Source organism: Serinus canaria, chromosome 25 (genome assembly GCF_022539315.1).
Source record: "Serinus canaria isolate serCan28SL12 chromosome 25, serCan2020, whole genome shotgun sequence".
In the NCBI taxonomy this organism is placed as follows: Eukaryota; Metazoa; Chordata; class Aves; order Passeriformes; family Fringillidae; genus Serinus; species Serinus canaria.
Genome location: NC_066338.1, coordinates 8,345,738 through 8,371,229, shown reverse-complemented (window position 1 = coordinate 8,371,229; position 25,492 = coordinate 8,345,738). Strand labels below are relative to the sequence as shown.

The following is a 25,492-nucleotide window of genomic DNA, read 5'->3' as shown; positions in this document are numbered from 1 at the left end:
CTGTGAAGGGCAGTGAGAGAGTGGCTTTGGTGGGTGCCTGGCATTGGGACAGCATCACTGCACTCCAATGGAACATGTCCTCGTGTGGCCCTGTGCTATGGTGACGCTGTTGCTTTTGCTTTTCTTATGATTTCATCTTTTGCATTAAATGCTTATGAAGAGCCCCTGGTGTCTCTCGTGTTCCCACGGCGCCGGCAGCCCCCTCCCTTCCCCTGCTCCCCTGCCACATTCCATCCCGGCTGGAGGAGCCTTGGGGCTGCTGTGGGGGCCGTGGGGCTGCCCGGGGGCTGCGCCCGGAGCCGGGGCCCCTTCCCAGAGCTCCCGGTCTGCCCTTGAGCCTGGAGCAGCCAGCGAGGGCTTCAGCTGGGACGGCAGAGAGGCGCTGCTGGCGGCCCCACATCAGTTCTGTTTACTTGCTTGGGGAAGAACCACTTTTGTCGTTTTCTGCCAGAAATCTCTCCACTCCTCCACTCAGTCGAAGCAGTTCTGGTTGGTTTTCCCTTTTTGGGGGGAAATCAAAGCGATGCACTGATGCTCCTAATTAGGGGTAGGAGAAGTGAGGCTCCAGGACTTCACGCTGAGCCGGAGCCACCGTAGCGGCAGCGCCGGGAAAGCCGTGTCGGGAGCTGCGGAGAAGTTTGTTCGTGTTTTCAGCTCCATCCCCCTCGGGCCCGGGCCCGTTCCAGGGCTGTTCCTCAGCTCCGGCTTTGCCCTCACGCATCCCGGGGGAGGGGGGGGGGGGAAGGGAGGGTGAGAGCTCGGGGCGGGGCAGTGCTGTGTGCAGAGCCCGCCCCTGGCTGCGATTGGCCGGTCATCGGTCATGCCGTCAGTCGCGGTTCTGGCGCGCTGATTGGTGAGAGCGGGGCGGCGCGGGGCCCCGGTGCCGGCCTGAGGGCGGCCGTGGCTGCACAGCGGCGCCATTGGCGGAGCGTCTGTGCGGGCCTGTGAGCGGCGGCAGCAGCGGCCGGAGCCCGGGGAGGCGGCGGCGGAGCTCGGAGGCGGCCGGAGCGCAGGTGGGAGCCGCGCTGGGTTGTGCGGGGACTCGGGGCTCGCTGCGGGCCTCGGGGGCGGCAGGGGGCTCAGGCGTGTTGGTTGTGCCGTGTCCGGCCCGTGTTGCCCCTGGGCTGAGGGCGCTGCGGGAGCGGCTGCCCGCGGTCTCCTTCCCGCCGCTGCCTCGGCCGGAGCCGCTGCCGGAGCAGCGCTGGCTCGGCCCGGTTCCTGTGGCTGGGACAGAGGGGGCTGCCCCGCCGCCGGGCCTCTGCCGGGAAATTCACGGGAAATTCGGCGGAGGTTTGTGTGCCCGGAGGAGGCAAGGAGTCCTGTAAAAGTGACTTTATTGCTGAGCAGAGGGAGAGGCCGTGGGGCATTTGCCTTGCGGTCTCTGCTGTTGTTGGAGTTCGCAGCCTCCTTTTTATCCTCGTTTTCCCGGCCTCTTCTCCCTCTCCCTTTGCCCACCGGCTGAGGTACTTGAAAGGTTCAGACTTCCCGACCCGCCAACTGCACGTCCTCGTTAATGTGCACCCCCGCTTTTGTATAATATCCGATATTCATGGCTCTGTTAAGTCCTTGTTTTACTTGGCGAAGTTCAGGAATTTAGCAGGACTTTGAGCGGCTGTCCGTGTCAATTAGCAACATATTCTGAAACTGATGGTTTCTCCCGTTACTTCCTTATGTACAAGTCCCTGGTCCTATCTCTAGGCAGATTCGCTCATTGACTCTGTTTTTTCTTACTGGGTCTTCTTTGCTTTAAAGATTATTCTCAGTGCCCTCATTCCCTGTCCTTTTGTAGCCGTTTCTGGATCAGGAGGCCTGGCTGCCACCTGCATCCCCTCACTTGAATGAGCTGCACAAATGTATTGAGCATGGTAAAAAGATGAGAGTTGCTGTAGCGCATTAGAGGAAAAACATTCGTTTTAAAGCATTCGTTTAACTCATGGTCTTCCAGGGAGCCATGAAAGCGTGTCCCATTCCCATCCTTTCCATGTTTGGACTGGAATATGAGCTACCTACTTATTTCCATTGTTATCCAATTTGCCACTTTTCGGTTGTCATGTATTTGCCAACAGCAGTTTGAGTCATTTAATTTTCCAGAAACTCCTCCTTTTTCTGCTAGCAGATGATCTGATCCCATCCCCTGGTGACATGTTGGGTTCCTCATTTCAGTGGATTGGTCAGGAGCTGGAGCTGTCTGGTTGGTTATTATTTTGAGGACAGCTTGTAATCTAATGATACCATTGAAACGATAAACGGGTTCTGTGGCTCCTGATATGAATTGGTTCGGGTTCCCAGGGGCTGGTCTGTGATGTTGTAGGATTTGTTCTGCTGGCCATTCATATTTTCCCTGGTTTTGGGTGCTCCTTCCAGATAGGGCTGCATCAATTGACTGCTTTTCTCTAATTAAATCATCAAATACTTGGATTCCCAACTGATTTCTCTGAAGTTGTAGTAGCACAAACACCCCAGTGCCCTAATACACCCTATATAGAATAGAGAGTGACAGCTCCTGTTGGAGTGGGCAGAGGGATGATTCCTGCCCACTTACTTCAGGGAAGTTTTCAGAACGTTCTGCTTTTGCTGTTTCCCTTTGCAGCTGAACCCATTTCTGTTTCAGAGTCAGATATCCTCACCACAGGCTCTGACTTGAGCTGTGGAAATTCCATCTGTGCAAGCAGGCAGAGCTTGGGGTGAGGGGCAGAGGGAATCAGCCTAATTCCTTCCCCAGGCAAGAGACCCAGGTACATTGTCCACACTGCCTCAGCAGCGTTATTTTGCATTTCTAAAGCTCCTCTGCAGGCTGCCTGGAATGAAGCTTCTCTTCCATGTACAGGCATCCCCAGATCCAGTGGTTCCCACCCTTCCCCTTTGCTGCTTTTTGTTTTTGGTTTTTGTTTTTTTGTTGTTGGGTTTTTTTTTTAAGCAATATTCTATAAAGTTTTTACGAGTTAAAGTGTCACCTTTAAAGCTCCTCAAGTTTTTTAGAATGCAGCCTGAAGGTGAACATTGAAAAACCCAGGTGGAAGTATTGCCATCACTGTCAGACACACACACACACACACACACACGCGCGCATAGACAAAAAACCCCCAAAGGAATACAAATTTCTGCTGCTTCTCCTAAGAACAAAAATAGATTCTCACACCTCTGTCCCAAACCCAACTGACAATATAAAAGTAAGAACGTTAAGAAAAAAACATGCTAACGTTGCAATGTTGTCACTAAAACTGGAGGAAGAACAAGTCTCCAACAACAAAAAATGAAGGCTTTACCTTATTCTGGCCAGGGTGTTCTTTTGGCCAGGATGTGCAGAGAAATAATTTCTTTCACAAATAGCCCTGGTGTGGAGAGAAAATAATTTCATGAGACGTGTGAGTTTTACGAGATTTTTCCTAAGCTTTCTACAGTCTGAACCAATCTAAATCCACAGATTAATGTTCATTACTTCCAAGTTGTGTAGTTCTTAGTATTTTCTTTCCTATTGGACCCAGATTTCTTCCCCTTAGATGTTTATTCGGTCCACACTCCTGGATTTCCTTCTCAGCCTTTTCCAGACCTCTGGTGGGGGGGGGGGGGCAGTGTCTGGGGTAGCTGTTGGTGGCTGTTTGCTGCTGGGCATTGATGTTTTGTTGCTGGTCCTTGTCTCTGTGGGTATCTGTTGGGCTATTCCCAGTCTGTTGAGATGTTAAACTCATCTCCATTGAGTGGTGCAACATGCCTTATGAAAAACACTTTAAAATTTCTTTCCCCAAAGCAAAAGCAAACCAAGCCTGAGTAGAGAAGGAAGATTTTTTTAAAAACTTGAACTTGGTATATTTTGCAACAATCCAGTCCCAGGCAGCCCAGTGTGTGAGTGTACCTGAGCCCCAGAGTGGAATTGTGCCCTTGTGTTCCCCAGCAGCTGTGGCGAGTGCAGGCCCAGAGAGCACTGAAGCTGCAGCAGTGCCAGCAAGGCTTGGCCCCAGTGGCTGGAGATGCCAGAGGAGGGTGGGCAGGCAGAGGATTTCAGCAGAGGATCTGTGGGCAGGCCCAGGGGCTCGGCCTGCTGTGGAGCCCTGGCTGCTGCTGCATTGCCTTCAGGGCAGGCTCAGTGGGGCATCCCATCCTCCTGCTGCAGGTGGGAAGTGGAAATCTCCGGGGCTTCAGGGCCCTGGAGCCGAGGCTGAGGGGTGCCCAGTGTTCAGCTGTGCTGGCGGCTGTTTCTGGCCCCAGGGCCACTTGGCATGGGCCACCAGTGGTGCTGCTTTGCACTCCTTAGGCAGGAGCCGATGTCCTGCGTGGGTGTTGGGAACAGCCAAGTCCCAAGGCAGGGTCAGTGCCAGCCCAGCTTCCTGTGGGAGAGATTTCACAAGGGACAGGATTATGGCCACAGCCTGCTTTAAATATACATCCCTTATCTCCATCCTGCCCTAGGTGGAGAATTACCAGGGTAAGGAATTCCAAGCAGCAATTGCAAGGGAGATAATTGTATATCTGCCCTTGGTCTGGCTCTTCTTCTTGCCAGAGCCAATGGCAAGAGCCCTACCCATGGCATCTTGGTTTCTATCACCAGCTTCCAAAGATGTTTCTTTTTTTTCCCATTCATTCTTTCTACCTGACCTGAGCTGTGGGGGTGCCAGGGGTTATGGAGGTCCCATTGTATTCCTAAAGCTGCCATAACCCCCTGAAGGACCTTTCCTGTAAAATGAGTTCTTCTTTCTGAGTCTATTGCTTCCACAATCCCTTCTCTTGGAATTATGTCTTTTAGAAATACCCTAATAAGTGGTGCAGGGGTTGCTGAAACAGTGAGAATTGTTTGTGCCTCCCTGTTAGGTGACATGGTGTCAGCAGAAGATATTGAAGCCTCCCGGCTCAGGGCATTTCAGTGCCAGGCTCTCACAAGCACCCACAGCTCTGCCGCTTGAGCTGGGGCAGTGACCTGCGCTTTGTCTGATTCCCCTTCCTTTCCTCCCCTGGAACAGGGTGTTGCTTTTAGACACCACTTGTCCTGGTTGCTTCAAAGTGCTTTGGAGAGGCTCCATATCTAATTTTCCCTCTTTCCCTGGGGCTGCCCACCCTTCTGGGTTCACTTCAGCATAGGCCTTGCCAGACATATGACACAGTAGTACAACAGCCTCTGCGCAGTGGAACTAGCCTCTGTATCACCTTTTAAAAAATTAATTTGCATTTCCAATTTAGCAATTAAATCCCTTCCCAGTAAAAAATGAACACAATTAGAAGCTAATAAAAATTCAGGCATTTCAAACTTATCCCCCACATCTCTTACTGTTGTTGATTAAAACCACTTGTCTTTCCCTTAACTACATTAAAACCACTCGACTTATCCCCTGAATAATCCAAGACATTTTTGGCATTTTTCTGCCCTTAGGTCTAAGATTCAGAGTGGATGGAGAGCCCACTGTGTCCATCAGGAGCAGCCTCCTCTCAATGCAGACCCACCCTGAATGTTCTCAAGGGCTCCAGTGTGGTGGGTCCCTGGTGTGATGGGAGCTGTGACGCCCCTGCCAATCCATGTCCATCAAGGGGTGGCCTTGCTCGTCCTGAGGGTGCTGCTGTCTCTGCTTGCAGTGTCCTTGTGCCCTGCAGCTGTAGCCCTGATTCCTTGCCAGGGGCAGTTTGGGTGGGCTCTCCCCTGCGGAGGAGGGCAATGCCTCTGCCAGGTGCTTGTGGCCGAGCTGTCCCCTGGGTGCTGGGGCCCCCTTGAGCCCAGGGGTTGATCCCTCAGGGGCTGTAGAGACTCTGCCCTGGCCTTTGCCTTCAGCTTGGCCTTTTTCTGCTCCCTTCTTGCATTCCCCTGCTGTGCCTTTGTGCCCAAGTGCTGCAGGTCCTTCTTGTGCCACTCCTGCAGCTCCCCTCAGTGCCTGTGCGTGCTCATCCTCTGACAGCTGATGAGATTTCTGCAAAATCATTTGTTTCTCCAGCGACCCAAACAAAATCCTTAAAAGAAAATCCTGATCCTTCCATGCATAATCCACATTTCCCAGATGTTCCTTTGTCCTCCTCCCTGTGCTCAGGGTCCCCTCCCCAGCCCGTATCCCAGAGCCGGTCCCTGTCCTGCCGCAGTGTCCAAAGGCGCCCCCCCGGCGGGCAGGGCCGGCAGCTCCACGGGCCCGGGCAGCGGCCGGGGCGTCCCGCAGCCTCCTGGGGGCCGGGGACCACTGCCGGCCCTGCCTGGGGCTGGTGGGGTCAGGCAGCGGCCGGCGCTGAGCCCTGGCTGCCCCACAGCCCCAGCCCGGCCCCACAGCTCCCCACTGGCCCCCAGCCCGTGCTTCCGGTCCTGCACCTCTGTGCCCGGTGCTGCCGCTGCCCACCACAGAGAAACCCCTGAAATCCTGACCTCCTTGATTTCCTGACCTGGAAACCGGGCACAGAAATTACCTGGATTACCTGGCAAATTTTGAGGCTAAGACCTTGCTGAAAAAGATTCCTATCCTCTGTATTTTTCTTTCTCCCTTTTTCCATCATCCTTTTTCTTACCACATAAATTCCTCCTGCTGCTTCTTGCCTTAAACATATTCTTTCACTTTTGTAGTGTGTTTTTATACTTTGTTATACTTTGAAGTAGTTTGGTTTTTGTGTCCCAGTAGTTTTCCCAAATCTTTTACCCCAGACTGTACCCCCTTCCCTTTACCTATGGAATTCCTCTCCCTTGATGAGATCATCCCCAAATCCCTACCCTGGCTCTCTGCCAATCACTCAGCATCCCATCCTCTTCATCTAGAAGCTTCGGTTCAAGAAGTTGAGCAATTAGCCAGAGGCCAGGGGTCAGCCCCCGAGACTTGTTTTATACGCTGTCCTAAATTCTATCCCCTAGTACCCATCCCTTTGGGTCATTTATTGCTTGGTAAAATGTTGCCTACTTTTGGTTTCCACCTCCCTTTAAATGTAACCTTGGCACATTGCCCTGCCTGGTGCTCTCTGCAGGAGGCCCCTTGAGGTGCAGGATCTCCCCAGAGCTCCTGAATAAAACCTTGGATTGAGCCCTGCTAAGAGTCTGCCCTTTCTTCCACTGCTGTCTCTAGTGTCTCCTCTGCTGCAAAGGTGACTGGTCCTGCTTCCCTCAGCACTCTCGGGGCATGAGAAAGTGTCTCCCTGCAGTTGGCCGTGTCGGGGTTGCTCCCCTAATGTCTGCTGACTTGGGGCTGGCCAGGGGCTCCTGAGAGGCTCCCAGAGGGACAGAGACACTTCACGCTCCCCTTCACCGAATGCCCTCCCAGCACACCAGCACCATCCATCCCCTGTTGTCCATATCATTTCATGACTTTCCCTTATTACCCCCCTGGGTGAGGCACCTTCAGCTGCACTCACTGCCCTCCACCCCGGATGGTGGAAGGAATTCCGGTCAAGTCCCAAAGTGTGTGGAAAAATTGACATCACCAGAGTTTTCTGTCCACAAAGCAGACAGAGGAGTCCTGTAAAAGTAATTTCATTCCTGAAAAAATGGGACATTTCTCATGGTGTCTCTCTAGTTGTTGGAGGATGCAGCCTCCTTTTCATCCTAGTTTTCCTGGCCACATGTCCCTCTCCATTTCTCCTTTGGCTGAAGTACTTGAGAGCTACAGACTTCCCAATCCACCTACTATGTACTCCCCCTTTACATGCTCCCCACTTTTGTATAGCAAACGATATTCATGGCTCTGTGAAGTCTTTCTTGTTCTTCTCGAAGTTCATGAATTTGGCAGGACCTTGGCTGAGCAGCAGTCAGTGTCATCAATTAATAACATTTTCTGAAACTGATGGCTTCTCCTGTCACTTCCTTTTGTACACGTCTCTGGACATATCTTTAAGCAGATTCACAACATCTGTTTGTAAAGACACTTTCCTTCCTTTCATGGGGGTACCCCGTTTGTGGGACATCCCCCCTGGAGCAGGGTGTACACCCCTTGCTGCAGCCCCACTCCTCAGGGAGTGCTCAGATAATCAGAGCACACAGTGATGATGACTCATCAGTTGCCAGGCAGATCCGCAGCTCCCAGCATTCCCACCTGGAGCCCCCCCAAGGCCCCCGCACTCCCCATGAAAGGAATTTGGGGAGGTGGGAGTGGGGCAGTGCCAAGGCCGGGCCCCCCCACGCTGTCCTGGTGGGAGCGGCTGCAGTGGGGACCGAGTGCGGGCGGAATGTGCCGAGAGCCCAGCGCTGCCCCAGCCTGACCTGCCCCAGCTCCATCCCTGGCCCTGCGGTGGGATGCTGTGGGTTTGGGGGAATGTCGCTACCGGACACGAAAGAAACAGACGCACACCTTGCTCTGAAGAGAAGAGCAAAAAGAGAAAGTTTATTTCTGACTCCAATATTTATAGTTTCCCAAAAGTGACAGTGGATTGGAGGGTGACAGTGCCACCTCTCCAAGACCACTGGACAAACTAACAGTCCATCAAGTTTCTCCTCCTCCATAAAGGAATGCAAAACAACGTGTTATCTACAGAAAGTGTGTGAGAAAGTTCTCCACAAAGGAGTAAACATCAGAAGGCTTAGGAAATATTAGAAAATCAGGGCGACATCTCACCCTTTTCGGTTTAAAAAGGAAAAAGAAAAAAGGAAGTGAATAATGTGCAAAGGGAAATATGAACAATGTTCAGTGTCCATTTGTGGAGGAATCATCGGAGTGATCACCCGCGTCGTCTGCATCCGAGTCATCACCCGATGAGTCACCCGCTTGATGCCTTTCAGGTTGGTCACGGTTTCCATGTTGCCCGTCGGCCGGATTCTGTCTCTGCGGTCGCAGGTCAGGGCGAACACACTTCGAAGGTACCCAGCGTACCCCAGTATCTGTGGATACACAAGCATACCCGCGCCCCGAAGCAATAAGGTCATAGGGACCTTCCCACTGTTTGGTGACTAAATTCCGCACCCAAACCTTCGCTCGAGGCTGATGTGTCTCGTCCGCAGCCTGCAATGAGAGATGGTGGTTCGAAATGACAGGGTTATTTGAGTTCTGCGGCACAGTGAGATGATTGATTGTACACAAAGCTTTTGCCAACCGACTGTGCGGGGTTTCACCCTGCATTCCCCGTTTTTGTTTTTGAAGGACCTGCTTCAGAGTACCATGAGCACGTTCCACAATCGCTTGACCAGTTGGAGAATGAGGGATACCAAACTTGTGTGAAACACCCCACAACTGCAGGAACTGCCGCACCTTTTGAGATGCGTAAGCAGGACCATTGTCGGTTTTCACAGCAGAAGGTATGCCCAGAACAGCAAAGGCCTGCCTCCAGTGGGCAATGACATCACGGGCTTTCTCCCCAGTGTGAGCAGAAGCCCACATGGCAGAGGAGAACGTGTCCACCGTGACATGCACATACTTGAGCCGGCCAAACTCGGCAATCTGGGTGACATCGGTCTGCCAAAGCTCCAAGGCCCGAAGGCCTCTGGGGTTTACCCCTGCCGGCAAAGGCGGAGCGAGTGCGTGGCAGTCATCACATGACTCAACAATGTCACGAGCCTCAGTTGGCGTCAGCTGAAACTGCTTTTGCAGGGTATGTGCGTTTTGGTGGAAAAACCCATGTGATGCCTTGGCCTGCGCGAGTGTATCAGGCTGAGGCGCCACCCACGCTGGGTTAGCTAACTTGTCAGCCCTCGCGTTACCTTCCACTATAAATCCTGGCAAATTGGTGTGGCTCCTCACATGCAGAACATAGAACGGATGAACCCTGGCCTGAATGGCACACCACAAGGTCTTCAGTAGCTGAAACAAGGCAGGATTACTGACCTCCTTCAACACCGAATGACCCAACCGCTGTGCGATGTCGGCCACATAGGCGGAATCCGTGACCAAGTTGAAAGGTTCCTGGGAAAATTTCTCAAACGCCATGACAGCAGCCCTCAACTCAACCAATTGGGCTGACCCATCCTCACGGCCTTCCAGAACCTGCCACTCAGATCCGTCCCTCCAGGTAACAATGGCCTTTCCTGTTTTCCCTGAACCGTCAGTGAAGACGGTGGGTCCTTGCACGGGTTCCTGACTATTTTTGGGCCGCAAAGAGATCTGTGTGGACTTCACCACATGTAATAGCCTATGGCTGGGCAGATGATAAGTGATCTGCCCTGAAAAATTTTCCAGAGCGCTCTGCAGGGACACACTGTTTGCAAAGCTCCAGTCAAAATCTTCCCGGGGTACCGGGAGTATGATCTTTGCGGGATCCGCACCCATCAATTGCAAACACCGTTGTCGGCATTTGATTATCAAGCGAGCAATCAGCTCAAACAATGCAGTTGCCGTCTTCTGCGGCTGATGGGGCAGGAAAACCCATTCCAAAATGTGCAAGGCGTCGGGCCATTTGTCACTCCACTGGCCAATGATGCCTGTGGGATGCGAATCTGGAGTGGTGATAAACACAGTGACATCAACGGAGGGATCAATGCGATAAACTTGGCAAGCCGAAACAGCTCGCTGAACCACCTGCAGCGCCTAACGCGCCTCAGGGGTCAATGTGCGAGGTGACCTTAGGTCAGAGTCTCCTTTCAACAAATCATACAGTGGAGACAGTTGTGCGTCGGTTAGTCCCAAGTACGGACGTAACCAAGTCATGACACCCACCAATTTCTGAGCATCGTTCAGTGTCTTCACGGATTGCACAAATTGCACCTCCTGGTGGCAGATCGTCTGCTCCAGGATTTTGACCCCCAAATATTTCCAAGGTGGTTGTTGTTGAACCTTTTCTGGAGCCACCTGCAGTCCATGAGCATGCAGAGCATCGAGCAACCGAGGCTGAATCCTCAGCAGCTCATCTTGGGTGGACGCAGCCACCAAAATGTCGTCCATATAATGATACAGACGTGCATCAGGAAACTGCTTGCGAACTCCAGACAAGGCCTGGGCCACATACCATTGGCATATGGCCGGAGAATTCCGCATGCCCTGGGGCAAAGTCCTCCATTGATATCTCTGTGCGGGCTCAGCACTGTTGATCGCTGGCACCGAGAAGGCGAATTTTGGCCTGTCATTGGGATGCAAAGGTATGGTAAAGAAACAGTCCTTCAGATCCACAATGAGGACCGGCCAGTCTGCGGGAAGCATGGTAGGCGATGGCATGCCCACCTGCAATGTTCCCATGCCTTCCATCACGGCATTGACCTTTCGGAGGTCTTGCAACAACCTCCATTTCCCAGACTTCTTTCTGATGCAGAAGACAGGAGTGTTCCAGGGACTGGTAGAAGGCTCCAGATGACCCTGGTCCAACTGCTCCTGCACCAAATTTCGAAGGGCGACCAATTTTTCGTCAGGGAGGGGCCACTGGTTTTCCCAAACAGGCTTGTCCACCAGCCACCGTATAGGAGGCGTAGGACACTCCGCGCCCTTCATCGCAGTGGCCCCCATCAAAAATCCGTCCCGATACGCACCCCCCAGGCGGACAAAACATCCCTCCCCCAGAGATTGGCAGGAGTAGAAGTAACATGAGGCCTAATCCAGGCCTGTTGTCCCTCCGGGTTCACAACCAGCACAGGCCGCTGGCTCACGTAGCACCGCGCCGTCCCTCCCAGTCCTGTGACCGACGCCTCCACCGGATTCAGGGGCCACTCCGGGGGCCAGGTGTCGAGGGAGAGAACCGTGACATCAGCACCACTGTCAAGAAGCCCGCGGAGGCGGATCTCCGACGGTGTCACACCAGGGATGGACATGGTGCACAGCATCTCGGGACGGTCCCTGGTCAGGACAGCAGTCCAGTGAACTTGGGGCGGCCCAGTGGATCCAAAGCCGCCAGTTCCACGCGACCGGTCAGACGTCCTGCAAACAGAGGACTTAAAGGGCACAAGTTGAGCAAGTCGCGTCCCTTTCGGGATCGTAACAGGGGAGGTGGGTGTGGAGACCATGGCGCAAATCTGCCCCGTGAAATCTGCATCAATGAGCCCCAGGTGCGCAATGATGCCCTGGAGAGTGGCACTAGACCTCCCCATCAGGAGAGCACTCATGCCCCCACCCAGGGGACCAAAGGCATCCAGAGGAACCTTGTGTATCTTACCAGAGTCTATAACGACTGTTGCTGCGGTGCAGACATCCACGCCTGCGGATCCGCTGGTGCTGGCTGCGAGCCGGCAAAGCAGACCTGCATCGGCTCCGGGGTCTGGGGGGAGGCTTCTATCTTGGCGCGTCCCCCCTTCGCGCTCGGCTTCATGTTTCCCGAGCTCGTTAAGGCCTGGCCATTAACATGACCAGTCGCCTTGCAGACATTGGACATATGATTAGGCCTACCGCACTGACCGCACAAGAACATGGGAAGTTTTACCTTCTGCCCCTTCTTCCCCCGCTTCTTGCCAGCCTGTGCATTCCCCTGCTGTGGCCACCTGCCCTGTGGTGCTGCCCAAACTGGCTGCGCCATGGTAGCCTCAGCAGCCAACTTCCGACCCGCGGGAACGAGGTCTGTGCAGGCCTCTGCGATCTCAAAGATGGAAGGAGCCCCAGGCATAGCCATTATGGTCTTCCAACAATCATCATTGCAATTACACCTCACAAGGTTTGCAAGGACAATCTTCCTCGCCCAAGGATCTGGCACCTGCCTCTCCACAGCCGCAGTCAGCTTTGCTGCAAATGTCATGAACGGCTCATCAGGCCCCTGGACAATGGTCAAGAATGCCTGCCTTGGGGCAATCATCTCCAGGGTCTGAACAATCGCTGCCATGCCCACCGAGTTGCATTGATCGAGCACAAGGGGGTGAAATCCAGCCTGCCCCTGAGGGTCCTCATAGGGTCCCTTGCCCAACAGCATTTCCGGCACAGCCGCACGCCTGGGATCCTGCTGTCCCAGCTCGGCATTCTGTGCCACTTGGAGAGCCGCCAAACGAGCCCATTTGGTTTCAAAAACACCGTACTGCACCGGGTCAAAAAGGGAATGAGCCACAGCACGGAGATCGGAAGGCGTCAGCACGTCCCTAGCAACCCTCCGGAGAATCTGCATAACTTCGGCAGACCCCACACCATGCTGAGTAACTGCATCACGAAGTTCCTTCTCCAACTTATAAGAAACAGGTTCATGGGTGCTATGAGTGACACCCCTGATCACAGGGAAAGCCTGGAGACGCCCTGGCTAAGCCGCAGCTCCTGCTGCGCCCCGGTCCGTGGGCCGCGCAGGGACAAGAGCAGTTGTCCGACTAGGAACCAGCCGAGAACCATCCGTCCCTGCACCCCCCGCAGCACCAGCGGAGCCGGAGGGGCCCCCTCCGCGACCCCGCAGATGCCGCAAGGAGGCAGGCTCACACATCTCATCGATCTTAGACTTACATTCCCACCAGAAACGGCCAGGCTCCTTTGGACGCACGGTCACCTGGCACGGGGGGAGCGTCCACAGGTTCGATGGGGAGTGGCCACGGCCCCTCAGACCCACCGGCCTCCCGCCTTCCGTGCCAGCAGCTGCGCTAAAGGTGAATACGTCAGCGCCCTGTCGTGCCGCAGCTCCGGCGGGAGCAGCGCGGCAGACGCCGACGCCGGCACGGCCCGCGGTGCCGGGACGGACCGAAACGAGATCAGCTCGGGGTCCCCGTCCCCGGCCGGGGGGGCCGGGCGGGGCGCCGATGGCGGCACGGCCGGCGAAACCCCATCACTGCGGGGCGGCACCAGGAAACCCGGGAAGCCCCCGATAAGAGAACAGTCTGGGACGCAAGACGCTACAGTGGGCACTGCCCCCGCTGCGCAGAGAGGGGCGGGCTGCCCGGCCCCCGGGGCGGGGTCTGACGGAGCACTGACTGACTCTCTGGCCCCGGCCGCCTCCTCCAACTGCGCACGCCCAGAGACGGGCGATGGCGCCTCCTTACCCGGCGAGTCCGGCTCGGAGGCGGGCGAACCCGCCTCCACCGCACCCAGGGAGAATTTCGTAGAGACGCCGCAGTTCGGACAAAGAGTCGTCACAGAGTCAGGCTCGAGCAAAGGCGAGGGCTGCCCCAGAGACTCCCCGCCGCCGCCAAGCGCTGGAAACGCACAAATAAAGGACGGCGCTCCACCCGCCCCGCCGCCCCCGCGGGGCGAAGCGGGACGGGGGCGGCCAGCCAACTCCACGGGGGGCTCCGTCGCCCGCAAGGCTCCTCCCCCCGGACTCGGGGCCAGCGGGCCGGGAGCCCCATCCGCCCCGGAGGGGGGCCACCCTCCTCCCGGCCGGATCCGTCCCGGCACGGGGTGGGGGGGTCCACATCAGACAGAAACTCAAACTCCCCCTCATCCGCCACCGAGAGAGGCGGGCTTCCCAGGGAGCTCCGAGGACTAGAAAAACCAGACCACTGCCAAATCATCATACACCTTTTCCACTGCACCAGCAGTGGCACCGCCTCCACAGAGCAATCATCAAAAAGGACTTCCTGGAGGCGGGTGCCCAGACGAGACCATTCCTCCCTGGAGAACGCCCTCCCAGGGCCCGAAAAGAACCCTTGCTCCCTGGCCCACGCATAAAGATTCATAAACTCTCCCCAAGAACCAGGGATCTGCCTCACCTCCAGGACATCTCTCCAGATGCCCAAAACGAAAGACTCCTCCTCGCAAGCCAGGGAGGGGGCCATCACCACGAGAACAACGGGCAAAGCACCAAGGAGGGGGGGGTTGGGAGAACGGCACGGCCTCACCGCAAACCGACTTGTCTCAGCCTAGGCTGCAGTACACTTCGGCGGTCACCAGATGTCGCTACCGGACACGAAAGAAACAGACGCACACCTTGCTCTGAAGAGAAGAGCAAAAAGAGAAAGTTTATTTCTGACTCCAATATTTATAGTTTCCCAAAAGTGACAGTGGATTGGAGGGTGACAGTGCCACCTCTCCAAGACCACTGGACAAACTAACAGTCCATCAAGTTTCTCCTCCTCCATAAAGGAATGCAAAACAACGTGTTATCTACAGAAAGTGTGTGAGAAAGTTCTCCACAAAGGAGTAAACACCAGAAGGCTTAGGAAATATTAGAAAATCAGGGCGACAGGGGAAGAGGGAGCTGGCTTTGGGTGCTGGGCCTGGGGCAGGAGGAGAAGGGAAGGAGAAGCAGGGTTGAGGAACAAAATGATCAAACACTGCATGAGGGAGGAGAAGGTGGGATTGTGCTGGAGAAGGAGGAATAGCAGGAGGAAGAGGAGTTGGAGGAAGAACAAGGACACCGGATGCAGAGGAGAAGCAGAAACAGGAGGCACCACAAGGTTCCACTTCTCCCTGTATCTGCAGCCTCCTCACCAGTCTGAGGAGCATTGCTGTGGCCCCCCCCACCCCCCATGCAGCAGGTGACCAGGGAGGAGGATCAGTGATTTTCCCTGGTCTGAATCTTGGTGTTTCTGTGCTAAGTGTATGTGCTTTAGTTTTTTGTCGGGGCTGAATCTTTGTATTTTGGAGGACGTTTTGGCTGAATCTCTGTTTGGGGAGCTATTGATCTGTGCCTTGTTGCTTGTAGGATTTTTGTGCTGAATCTTGGGTTTTGGCATTTCTTACAGACACAAGATGCCCACTTGTGGGCGAGACGGGGGGTAGCATGGTCGGGATGGTCGGAGACGAGAGATCTCTGAAGCCAGATCATGGAACTTGTGGTTTATTGCAAAGGGCGTGGGTACAGCTGCAGCTCAGAGCAGGCCTGAGAGAAGAGAGGGGTAGAGAGGATGAGAGGGTAAGAGCGTAAAAGGCAAGAGCTAGGAGCATAGAAAAGTAAGTAAGAGAAAGAGAGCAAGAGTAAGAGTGCAAAGTTCCCGTTACAATATAATAAATCATCTTCTGTGTTGAATATTCTGATTCTCACTAACCAATCTAGTACAACACACAAATCCTATAGCATTTACATACAGCCTGTAAGAATCACTACATTACCATACTGTGCTACATTTTAAACCCTAAAAACTCCTCATCGGACCCCTTCTGCCAAGCTTGCAGGGTCTGCTCGGACCCTTGGACCTGCCTGCTTGCAGAGGGTCTTGTATCATCAAGAGGGGATTACATTCAGCCGGCCACACCATTGTTTTCCCGTTGTTCAGTAACTAAGGGATGTCAAAGCTTGCTTTAATTTCAGTCTCGCTTATAGTTTCTATATTCTCAAAATCTTTTGCCAGGCAATCATATTTGTAAGGCTTTCCTGTTTCATCTTCCCCAACACCCAATGACTTCCTGAGATAAACTCGGGGAAGGAGGAGCCCCCAGCCCAAGGCGCTCTCATTTTGTTTTTTCTCCCAAACCAGGATTTTTCATTCCCAAGCTGTGGCCAGATGGAGGAGAAGGAAGATCCCTGGAGATGCCGCACAAGGAAGGGCTGCAAGGAGGAACGATCCCCCCTGAGCCAGGAAGGCGTCCGAATATCCATCCAGAGCTCAGAGCTCATGGAGAAGCCTCATGATAGGGAGAAGTCACACAAGTGCTTGGAATGTGGAAAGGGCTTTGAGTACAGCTCCGACCTGAGAAAACACCAGAGGATCCACACTGGGGAACGGCCCTATGAGTGTGGGGAATGTGGTAAGAGCTTCAGCCACAGCTCCAACCTGAGGAAACACCAGAGGATCCACACTGGGGAAAAGCCTTATGATTGTGGGGAATGTGGGAAGAGCTTCAGCCAGAGCTTCCACCTGAGGGAACACCAGAGGATCCACACTGGGGAAAAGCCCTTTGAGTGTGGGGAATGTGGGAAGACCTTTAGGAAGATCTCTGGCCTGATCCAGCACCAGGTGATCCACAATAGCAAACGGCCTTATGAGTGCTTGGAGTGTGGGAAGAGCTTTGGGTGGAGCTATGCCCTGAGAAGCCACCACCAGCGCATTCACACTGGGGAGAGGCCCTACGAGTGTCTGGAGTGTGGGAAGAGCTTCCAGTCCAGCTCAAATCTCCTCGTACATCAGCAGATTCACACAGAGGAGAGGCCCTTCCGCTGCTCTGACTGCGGGAAAGGCTTCAAGTGCAACTCATACCTCATCCTGCACCAGCGCATCCACACTGGGGAGAGGCCCTACGAGTGTCCCCAGTGTGGGAAGAGGTTCCAAAGGAGCTCTGATCTCCTTGTACATGAGCGGATTCACACCGTGGAGAGGCCCTTCCGCTGCCCCGACTGCGGGAAGGGCTTCAAGCACAACTCCACCCTCATCAAGCACCGGCGCATCCACACTGGGGAGAGGCCCTACGAGTGTCCCCAGTGTGGGAAGAGCTTCTCCAGCAGTTCTAACTTGACCCAACACCAACGGAGGCACCACTAAGGGAAGCCCTGTGAGTGCCCCGAGTTCAGGAAGAGCTTCATGCGCTGCTCCAGCTCCATCCCCCATGGGAGGATCCATGTTGGATGATCCCCAGTGACCTCCATTGGGCAGAGCCCTGGTGATCTGTGGTCCAGGTGATCCATGTGTCCTGGTGTGAGAGGAAGTGAGTTTTTTGGGATGCTGTGGTCAAACCAATAGGTGCTCAGCTTTGAATATTGGCACCTGGTGTGGCCAGTAGGACATGGCTATGCCTCTGAGAACACACAGGGGTTGAAAGCAGGGAGCTCCCAGCAGGAAGGTCTCTTTGGTTCTGTCCGTGAAAGAGATCAGACCTGCCCTGCCCAGCTGCAGGCTGGATGCAGGAGGGGAAGCCATGTGGCCGGGTGAGGTGGGACAGAAAAGGGAGGTGGGACAGAAAAGGGAGGTGAAGGCCCCTGCAGGATGGAAGGGTGGAGGAACCCTGAGAGACACTGGGCAGCCCACCCCCCGGCGGAGAGAGAGAGGGAGCCTGTGCCTGTGCTGGTGCCACCTTGAAATTTGATAGCACGGCCTGGCCAAGAAGGAGAAAAGGCGGGGGGTGGGGGGACGCAGCAAGAAGGTGGCCGGCAGGGCAGCGTGAGAGTTCTGGACAGGCAGAGCCTGAGACTTTTAACCCTTTTCTTTATGATGGAACCTTACAAATGCTGATCCTCCTGGAGCTGAATGAGGAGAGAGATAGAGATGGAATAGCTGGAAATGGGCAAGTGTGATGAAAGTCCGTGCAAGTGAAAGATGTCTGAGAGAAGTTGAGAAGAATTCTAGGTGGGAGGAGATGATGGAGTGGCCTTTGGTTGGACTTTTCTTGTATAGCCATGGACAGAACCATTTTTTTCTCCTTTTTTCTTTGTATAATAAATAGGAATACAACATGGAATTTGAATGCTACTACTTAGGGGGTTACTGAGGAGGTCTCTTTTTCACTATCAGGACTTGAAAGAACCTTTTCTGGATGAGGTCTTTCTCATTTATGTCAATGGAAGAAGGGTTTAACTTAGGCAAAGTTTCATCTAGGTTTACTAATATATTTTTCTTTACCAGCCAGGTTCATGGCTTGATCAGGGCAATAACCTTGGTAGGGAGATGTTTTCTGTATATATATTCTAAAAACAAGCTTTTAATGATATCTAGTGCAAGAAGAATTTTTAACATGAATAACAGTGCAAGCAATATACTTTTCCTTCTGTGTTAGAAGTTAGAAATTTTGTTATTGACTTTAATAGATTACTTTTAACTTTTAAAATGATGACAAGTGGCAGAATTTCAGTTACAAAACTTTGCAACTGAAATTTGCTTATGATAAATTGATGTTCTCTGTGTACCTCAGTGGATATTCTTTGAATCTTACCCATTTATTTAGAAGCAATGCAAGAATAGTTACTAGGAGTACCAAGAAAGGACATGTTAATACACACACTGGAGTTTCTTTAAGACACAGTAGTACCTGCTTGAGACAGAACTGTAATATTTTCCAAATACCTTTATCAGAACTAGCAATCGCAGGCTTATCAAATTTGGTTTTAGCAAATGCAAACAATAATAATATGTGTTGTACTATGAACTCTAAGGCAGATTTTACAAACAACGGTACATTTTTGTAACTCCTGTGTGATAACTATAATATATGTTATGAAATAATTCATGCTTAAAGAGAGAATGTATTTTATAAGATTGTAAAATCCAAACGAGTCTCTAACCACAAGCAGCCCAAGGACAAGGTGTCTGCTTTGGAATGTTGAAATTCCTGAAGGCAGCAGGAGAACAATACCCCCGTTTACTTATGAATAGATATGGCCAGTGCGTGGTCCTCCAGGGCCCTCAGGAGACACTCAAGAGTGATCATCACCAGAAAGATACATCTGAATACCTGACTTTCCCTGACATGATCAGTGCCTGCCACTACACAGGAAACAGCAATTGTCCAGCCTTCACAGTAAAAAAACTCTCATGCATATGCCGGGTTACAAAAGAAATTGGGGCACCTCTGCCTCAGGCATAAAAAACTGTACAAAACAGCCCCCCTGGAAACGGCATTTGTGAGCAGAGGGGGATCCGATGTGCTAGAGGTCAGATCTAGGTTCACCCCGTGCCAATCCCAGGCTGTCCCTTTGGCTGTGGGTTTTTGAGGACCGTATTTTGGTCACGGAAATAAAATCTTTTGCATTTATTAATTTTGATTTCTGACTGATCATTTATAACAGTCATGGTGACCCTGATGTGATCTGAATTTGGGGTCCAGGGAGCCCCTCTCCACTCAAGAGGCCCCCCGCTGATTTCAGTGACCTGACAGGATTGGGAACTGGTAGAACCAATCAGACACCGAACCAAAGCCAGAACTACAGCCAAAGAGAGGGCCCAGAGCTCTTGAGAACTTGGAGCGATTCAGAGAGGGATCTCTGGGGCCACGGTGGGTTTTTTTGTCACTTGGAAAAGTCTACGTGCACGAAGAATCCATGCAGGAAAAGGAACTGTGAGTACCCTGTGGTTGAGTGGGGTGTGATGGAGTGTGTGTGTGAGATGTGATTTTATCACGAAGCAACTGTGGACCCCAAGACCCTAATGTCTAAATGGGAGGTGAGACAGTTATTGGGGCTTTTGTGATATTGCTGGCAATGTATTGAAGGTTACAGTGAGAAGGTGAAATTTTTATATGAGAAACTCACCGCTGACAGAATTAAATGGACAGAAAAAGAAGAAGGTGAATTTAAGGAAATGCAGGAAGCACTCGTAGCAGCACCAGTGCTGAGCCTCCCTGATGGGAAATGGCCATTTCAGCTGTTTTTGGATGTCAGTAGTCACACAGCCCACGGTGTGCTAACACAGGACTGGGCTGGGGCCAGGAAACCGGTCGGTTACTTGTCTAAGCTTCTGGACCCTTGCAAGCTATGGTAGCTGTGGCATTGTTGGTGGAGGAGGCAAAGAAAGTAACTTTTGAGGCCCCATTGGTAGTATTCACGCTGCATAACGTGCAGGGTATACTACAACAAAAGGCAGATAAATGGCTCATGGATGCTAGGTTGCTGAAGTATGAGGCCATTTTGACCCACTCACCTGATTTGGAACTGCAAACAATGACAGCACAAAATCCAGCCCACTTTTTGTTCAGGCCGGTCTTGGAAAAGCTTGTTCATGACTGCGTGGAAGTGTAGAGCTGCAGACCAAAATAAGACCAGATTTAGAGGAGGAGTTGGAAGAAGAAAAGTGGTCCGTGGACGCATGAAGCAGAGCGATCAAAGGGAAAAAGAAATCAGGATATGTCAGAACTGAAATGAGGGATGCGGGACTCAGGCGGCTCTCCAAAATGCAGTTTATTCCATCCAAGACGTTACAGCAGTCCAGGGCTGTGGGTGACAGAGCCTGTGCCTACAGCTCTCAGCTCCAGCTGCAGGCAGGCCTGGAGACCCTTTGGTTTTGGTTACAATGCATTATATACTTTTCTTTGCTGAGCATCTTAATACAGTAGAACCAATCTATTCCTTAACTATTATCTATAGCCTATCATACCTACTCTAATTACCATATTCATGTTACTATTCTCCAATCAATAGAAGTTAGTACATTACAGCTAAACCTAGAAGTTGTTATTCCGTTTTCTTGGCAGTGGAAAATTCTGAGACCTTTTATATACTTGTCACATCAGTAGGCTTGTTTGCCTGTGCTATCTTTCTGCTTGGTAAAAACATCTTCTTGTTTGAGGTGGGTTTATCCTTTGCTCTAAGCCATAAAACCCCTTCTAACTAACACACCCTTTGCCTTCTTGGTTATCCAGTAAGACTGGCTCAGCAATTATTTTCTTCTATATCAAAACTTGCTTCCATCTCTATTCCATCATCAGACTCTACATTTAAAAATCTTTCTGCTAAGCGTACATATCTGTGAGACTTTCTTGTCAAACTTTCATCCTTCCCAAGAAGGATACGCAGTTGTGAACCGGGAGGACGGGAGAAGTGATGGAAGCGGGGTCCTCTGAACACAGTATGGTCTGCACAGGCTTGTGAGTTGTATGCCGTCCTGAGGGCTTTGAAAAGGCTGAAAGGAAGAAAGGGAACAATTTTTACCAATTCCAGGTATGCCTTTGGGGTGGTCCACACATTTGGGAAAATTTGGGAAGAGAGAGGGTTGATCAACACTTAAGGATGGGGACTGATGCATGGGTATTGATAAGGCAAATTTTGGAAGCAATTAGAGAGCCAGAGGGAATTTCAGTAGTACATGTCAAAGGGCAGCAGGCAGGAATGCAGTTTTGAATTCGGGGAAACAACCTGGCAGCGAGAGAAGCCAAGAATGTGGCATTGATGACGGCAAGTACCTCAGAGGTCGAAGGAACCACAGCTCCAGAATATCCCCCACGGCCCTCCCAAAAAGAAATTGAAAGCTTAGAGAAAATTGGGGGAGAATTGAAAGAAGGTAAGTGAAAATTACCAGATGGGCGAGAGTTGGTGTCAAAGGGCTATACCAGGAGAATTTTGAGGAGATTGCACCAGAGAGCACATTGGGGGGGCTCAGGCCTTGGCAGAACAAATTTTGAAATTCTTTGGGTGCAGAGGGATTTATGAATTGGCCAAACAGGAGGTAAAGCCAGATCAGCCAAAAGGTTAACAAGACTAAGGCACAACAGGTGCCTTAGATCCTGGGGAGTCGTCCCATCGCGTACCGTCCTTTCGAAAGGATTCAAGTTGATTTTACTGAACCGCCCAAGGTGGGAAGGTACAAATTTGTGCTTGCGATAGTTGACAAATTGACTCACTGGGTGGAAGTGTTTCCAAGCCCAAGGGCAACAGCCCAAACTGTGTCCAGAAAACTGTTGGAGGAGATTGTACTCCCGTATGGGGTGGTGAATTACGTAGATTCGGACCAGGGAACTCATTTTACCTCAAAGGTTATTAAGCAGTTGGCAGAGGCCCTAGGCATCTGGTGAAAATACCACACTCCATGGCATCCCCAGAGTTCAGGACAGGTCAAAAGAATGAATCAGACCTTCAAGGCGCGATTATCAAAATTGATATTGGGAACCCGAATGTCCTGGTTGAAGTGCCTTCCTCTCGCCTTGCTTATCATCAGAACTATGCCTCACTCTGAGACGGGGGGGCTCTCACCATTTGAAATGTTTTACAGGATGCCGTATAAGCATGGAATGCTGGTGGGACACCCCAGGTTGGAGGATAGTCAGATTCAACCTTACTTGATAGCAATAAATAAGAATTTACAGGAACTAAGGAAACAGGGGATAGTATCCCAGAGTGCTCCTCTGGGGTTTGCTATCCACAAAATTCAACTGGGTGACAGAGTGCTTATGAAAGTGTGGAAAGATGTACCCCTCTCCCCTCACTGGAAAGGCCCCTTTCTTGTCCTTCTGACAACAGACACAGCCATTCGGACAGCAGAAAAAGGCTGGACACACGCATCAAGGGTGAAAACACTCGAGCACCAGGAGGAGGCTCCTGAGTGGGGGATCCCCTCTTCCCCAGGTGACCTAAAGATCAAACTACGTCATCCACGTAAATGGCCGATGGTGAACGGATAGGATATATACTGTCAAGCTGTGTATGCTATCCATTTGTGCTCTTCAAGTGTGAATACTGTCAGGAAGCTTTTGTTGTGCATTGTAGAAGGGGGCAGAGACCGAAGGGGTTGTGCACTCAGTGTTTGGAGGAAGAGCTTTAGCTGACTGACCGCATCATATCTCTTGCCACTAATTTAGATATTATTGAATTAGATTCACAGGAGTGGTTCCACATTTTCCAGAACGGGGTGTGTGGGAAACTCAGTTCAAAGGCAGAAATCTTGGATGTCAAGTGCCGGAAATTGATCAAGGTACTGTGCAGCTCAGATGCAGTCAAGATACTGAGGTGGGGCGCCTTTAAAAGGAAGTATGCGACTCAGTCAGAGAATGTATTCTCTGAAGAGTACTCCTGCTGCTCTGAAGATGGTCTTCCTTGCCACTGGTGGCACCCCAGGGGGCGCAGGGAAAGGCAGAGAAGTACATCTATGGGGATTCCTGATGGGCCTGAGCCTAGCCATGTGCGCGACGTTTAGTCTGCACACTGAGACCCCTCCCCCCCTGCTCTATGACAGGGAACATAGCCCCATGGATGATTGCAGTAGGTGCACCCAGATTGTCCTGGATGGGCAAGGAAGGAGGGGGGGGTCCCAGCATACCAAGCCCTAGAAAACTGCATCATGGAGCAAGGCAGGTATTGCGTGATAAGCATCACTCAGTTGAAATGCAGATTGGGCAAAGAGGTGTTGTGTTTTGATCCAGAGGCGAGAGTTGAGAATGGGCGTTTAGGCAAGTTCAGCCACAGAATTCAGAAAAGATATGTGGAACCAACCAATGTCAGTCCCCGTTTGTAACCAATGTAATCGGACAATGTGGGTCGGGGGTAAAGACTGAATCCGTTTTTGTAGCATACTATCAAATCAATCGATTGTGTTATGATAATTCTAAGTTGGGAATGTGTGTCATGAATGGGAAAACGTATTGGGTTGGGAGAAATTTGAAATACAAGAATAAGCTCACTCTGAACAATGAGCCTGTCATTTTGGACCTCATCCAGGCAGATGATGACAGGGCTTGTCTGCAGTATGATAGGACTTTCTGTTTTTCAAAGAATAAGGAAGGGATGGGTCCTGAGGGCAAAATGAAACTGATAACTCAGGAACTGAAAATAAGGGAGTCTGAACTGAGGAAGAAGAGGGTGGAGCAAGAAAGACTAAAAACACTAAGTGAACAGTAAAAGCAGCTTGAGAAACAATATGCCAACTGGGGACTACCTGCCCTGGATTGGAACCTATTCATTAATCTGGTCCAGGAGATCACAACTGAACTAGGATTGTCGAATTGCTGGATTTGTGGGGGGCTGAAATCCACTGAGAAATGGCCCTGGAAAGGTGAGAGTTTAGCTCCAGAGCAGCTTCTGAAATGGGACAACACACAAGTCTCAAAATTGTCACAGAGGCCTTAGGGGTGGGTGTTGGATCAGCAAGTGATTGAAAACATTCACATCAGCCGAGAGGGAAGGGAATATACCAAGGTGGTGGGATATACCCCATGTATATCCATGTTGGTGGTAAATTCAAGCAGTAGGAGCAAAGTCTGGCAACCAGAGCCTCATACGGGATACTGGAGTCAGAAAAGTGATACAAATTGTGAATGGAATGATCAAATTCCACTTTGTTGGGTCAAGGGCTCCAGAGTTAGCCCTTACCAATCCTTGGGGGAACTGAGAGAATACTGGAGAAAGCCAGGAAAAACTAATATAAGGCTATAAATTACTCAGATGGAATTTATTAGATTTAATGCAGCAGAAGTCCAGGCAAAATTTGAAAAACAAGTCAAAAGTAACGAGAATAGTTATAATATCAATAAAGGAATCCCGCAAGGAGAGCAAGGCATGCAGAGAGTCTAAATAAGTCCCCCTCTCTTTGTAGGAGATCCCTGGAGGTGGAGGGTAGATGTAGATAAAATATAGATAATATGGGTTATATGTGATGTAGTGGGAGCATGAATTAATGTGTTTATGTAGAAGGGGAGGGATTGTAATATATATTATGAAATAATTCATTATTAAAGAGAGAATGTATTTTATAAGATTGTAAAATCCAAACGAGTCTCTGACCACAAGCAGCCCAAGGACAGATGTCTGCTTTGGAATGTTGAAATTCCTGAAGGCAGCAGGAGAACAATACCCCCATTTACCTATGAATAGATGTGGCCAGTGTGATGATCAATGATCGATAGATGATTGGCTTCCTCCGAGTAATCAGGAGACACTCAAGAGTGATCATCGCTCTACTGAAACCATTAATCAAGATAACAGAAGTCGCCAGAAAGATACATCTGACTTTCCCTGACATGATCAGTGACATGATCCTGCCACTACTCAGGAAACAGCAATTGTCCAGCCTGCACAGTGAAAAAAACTCTCATGCATATGCTGGGTTACAAAAGAAATTGGGGCACCTCTGCCTCAGGCATAAAAAACTGTACAAAACAGCCCCCCTGGAAACGGCATTTGTGAGCAGAGGGGGATCCGATGTGCTAGAGGTCAGATCTAGGTTCACTCCGTGACAATCCCAGGCTCGACGCTGTCTCTTTGGCTGTGGGTTTTTGAGGACCGTATTTTGGTCACGGAAATAAAATCTTTTGCATTTATTAATTTTGATTTCTGACTGATCATTTATAACGTAACCCTTCAATATTTTTACTCTTGGCATATATTATTAGTTTTTTAGAATCTTTAGAATATGAAAACCTTGATATATCAGGAGGTAAAGTGGTTGTGAGGCTCTTGAGAGGTGGAAAATTGATGTTTGTTTGCCTCCTCATCATCCATTTAT

The 25,492-nt window shown here is 51.3% G+C and overlaps 4 protein-coding genes across 5 annotated transcripts in view; 2 read left to right on the top strand and 2 right to left on the bottom strand.

Moving 5' to 3' along the window:
- Nucleotides 1-25,492, bottom strand: part of LOC108963630 (zinc finger protein 304-like) — a 190,263-nt gene that overhangs the window by 60,021 nt on the left and 104,750 nt on the right. The gene's annotated exons all lie outside the window — the stretch shown is intronic.
- The window catches only part of LOC103825190 (zinc finger protein 37-like), a 142,464-nt gene that overhangs the window by 12,242 nt on the left and 104,730 nt on the right, over nucleotides 1-25,492 (bottom strand). The gene's annotated exons all lie outside the window — the stretch shown is intronic.
- Nucleotides 886-25,307, top strand: LOC108963859 (zinc finger protein 345-like). The gene is made up of 2 exons (XM_050984133.1): nucleotides 886-1,013; nucleotides 16,115-25,307. The coding sequence occupies exon 2, from the start codon at nucleotides 16,142-16,144 to the stop codon at nucleotides 17,114-17,116; it is 975 nt and encodes a 324-aa protein (XP_050840090.1). The 5' UTR covers nucleotides 886-1,013; nucleotides 16,115-16,141; the 3' UTR covers nucleotides 17,117-25,307.
- Nucleotides 898-25,492, top strand: part of LOC103824843 (zinc finger protein 239-like) — a 152,449-nt gene continuing 127,854 nt past the window's right edge. Inside the window, 1 exon segment of the mRNA XM_050984122.1 lies at nucleotides 898-1,013. The gene's annotated coding sequence lies outside the window, so the exon portion shown is untranslated.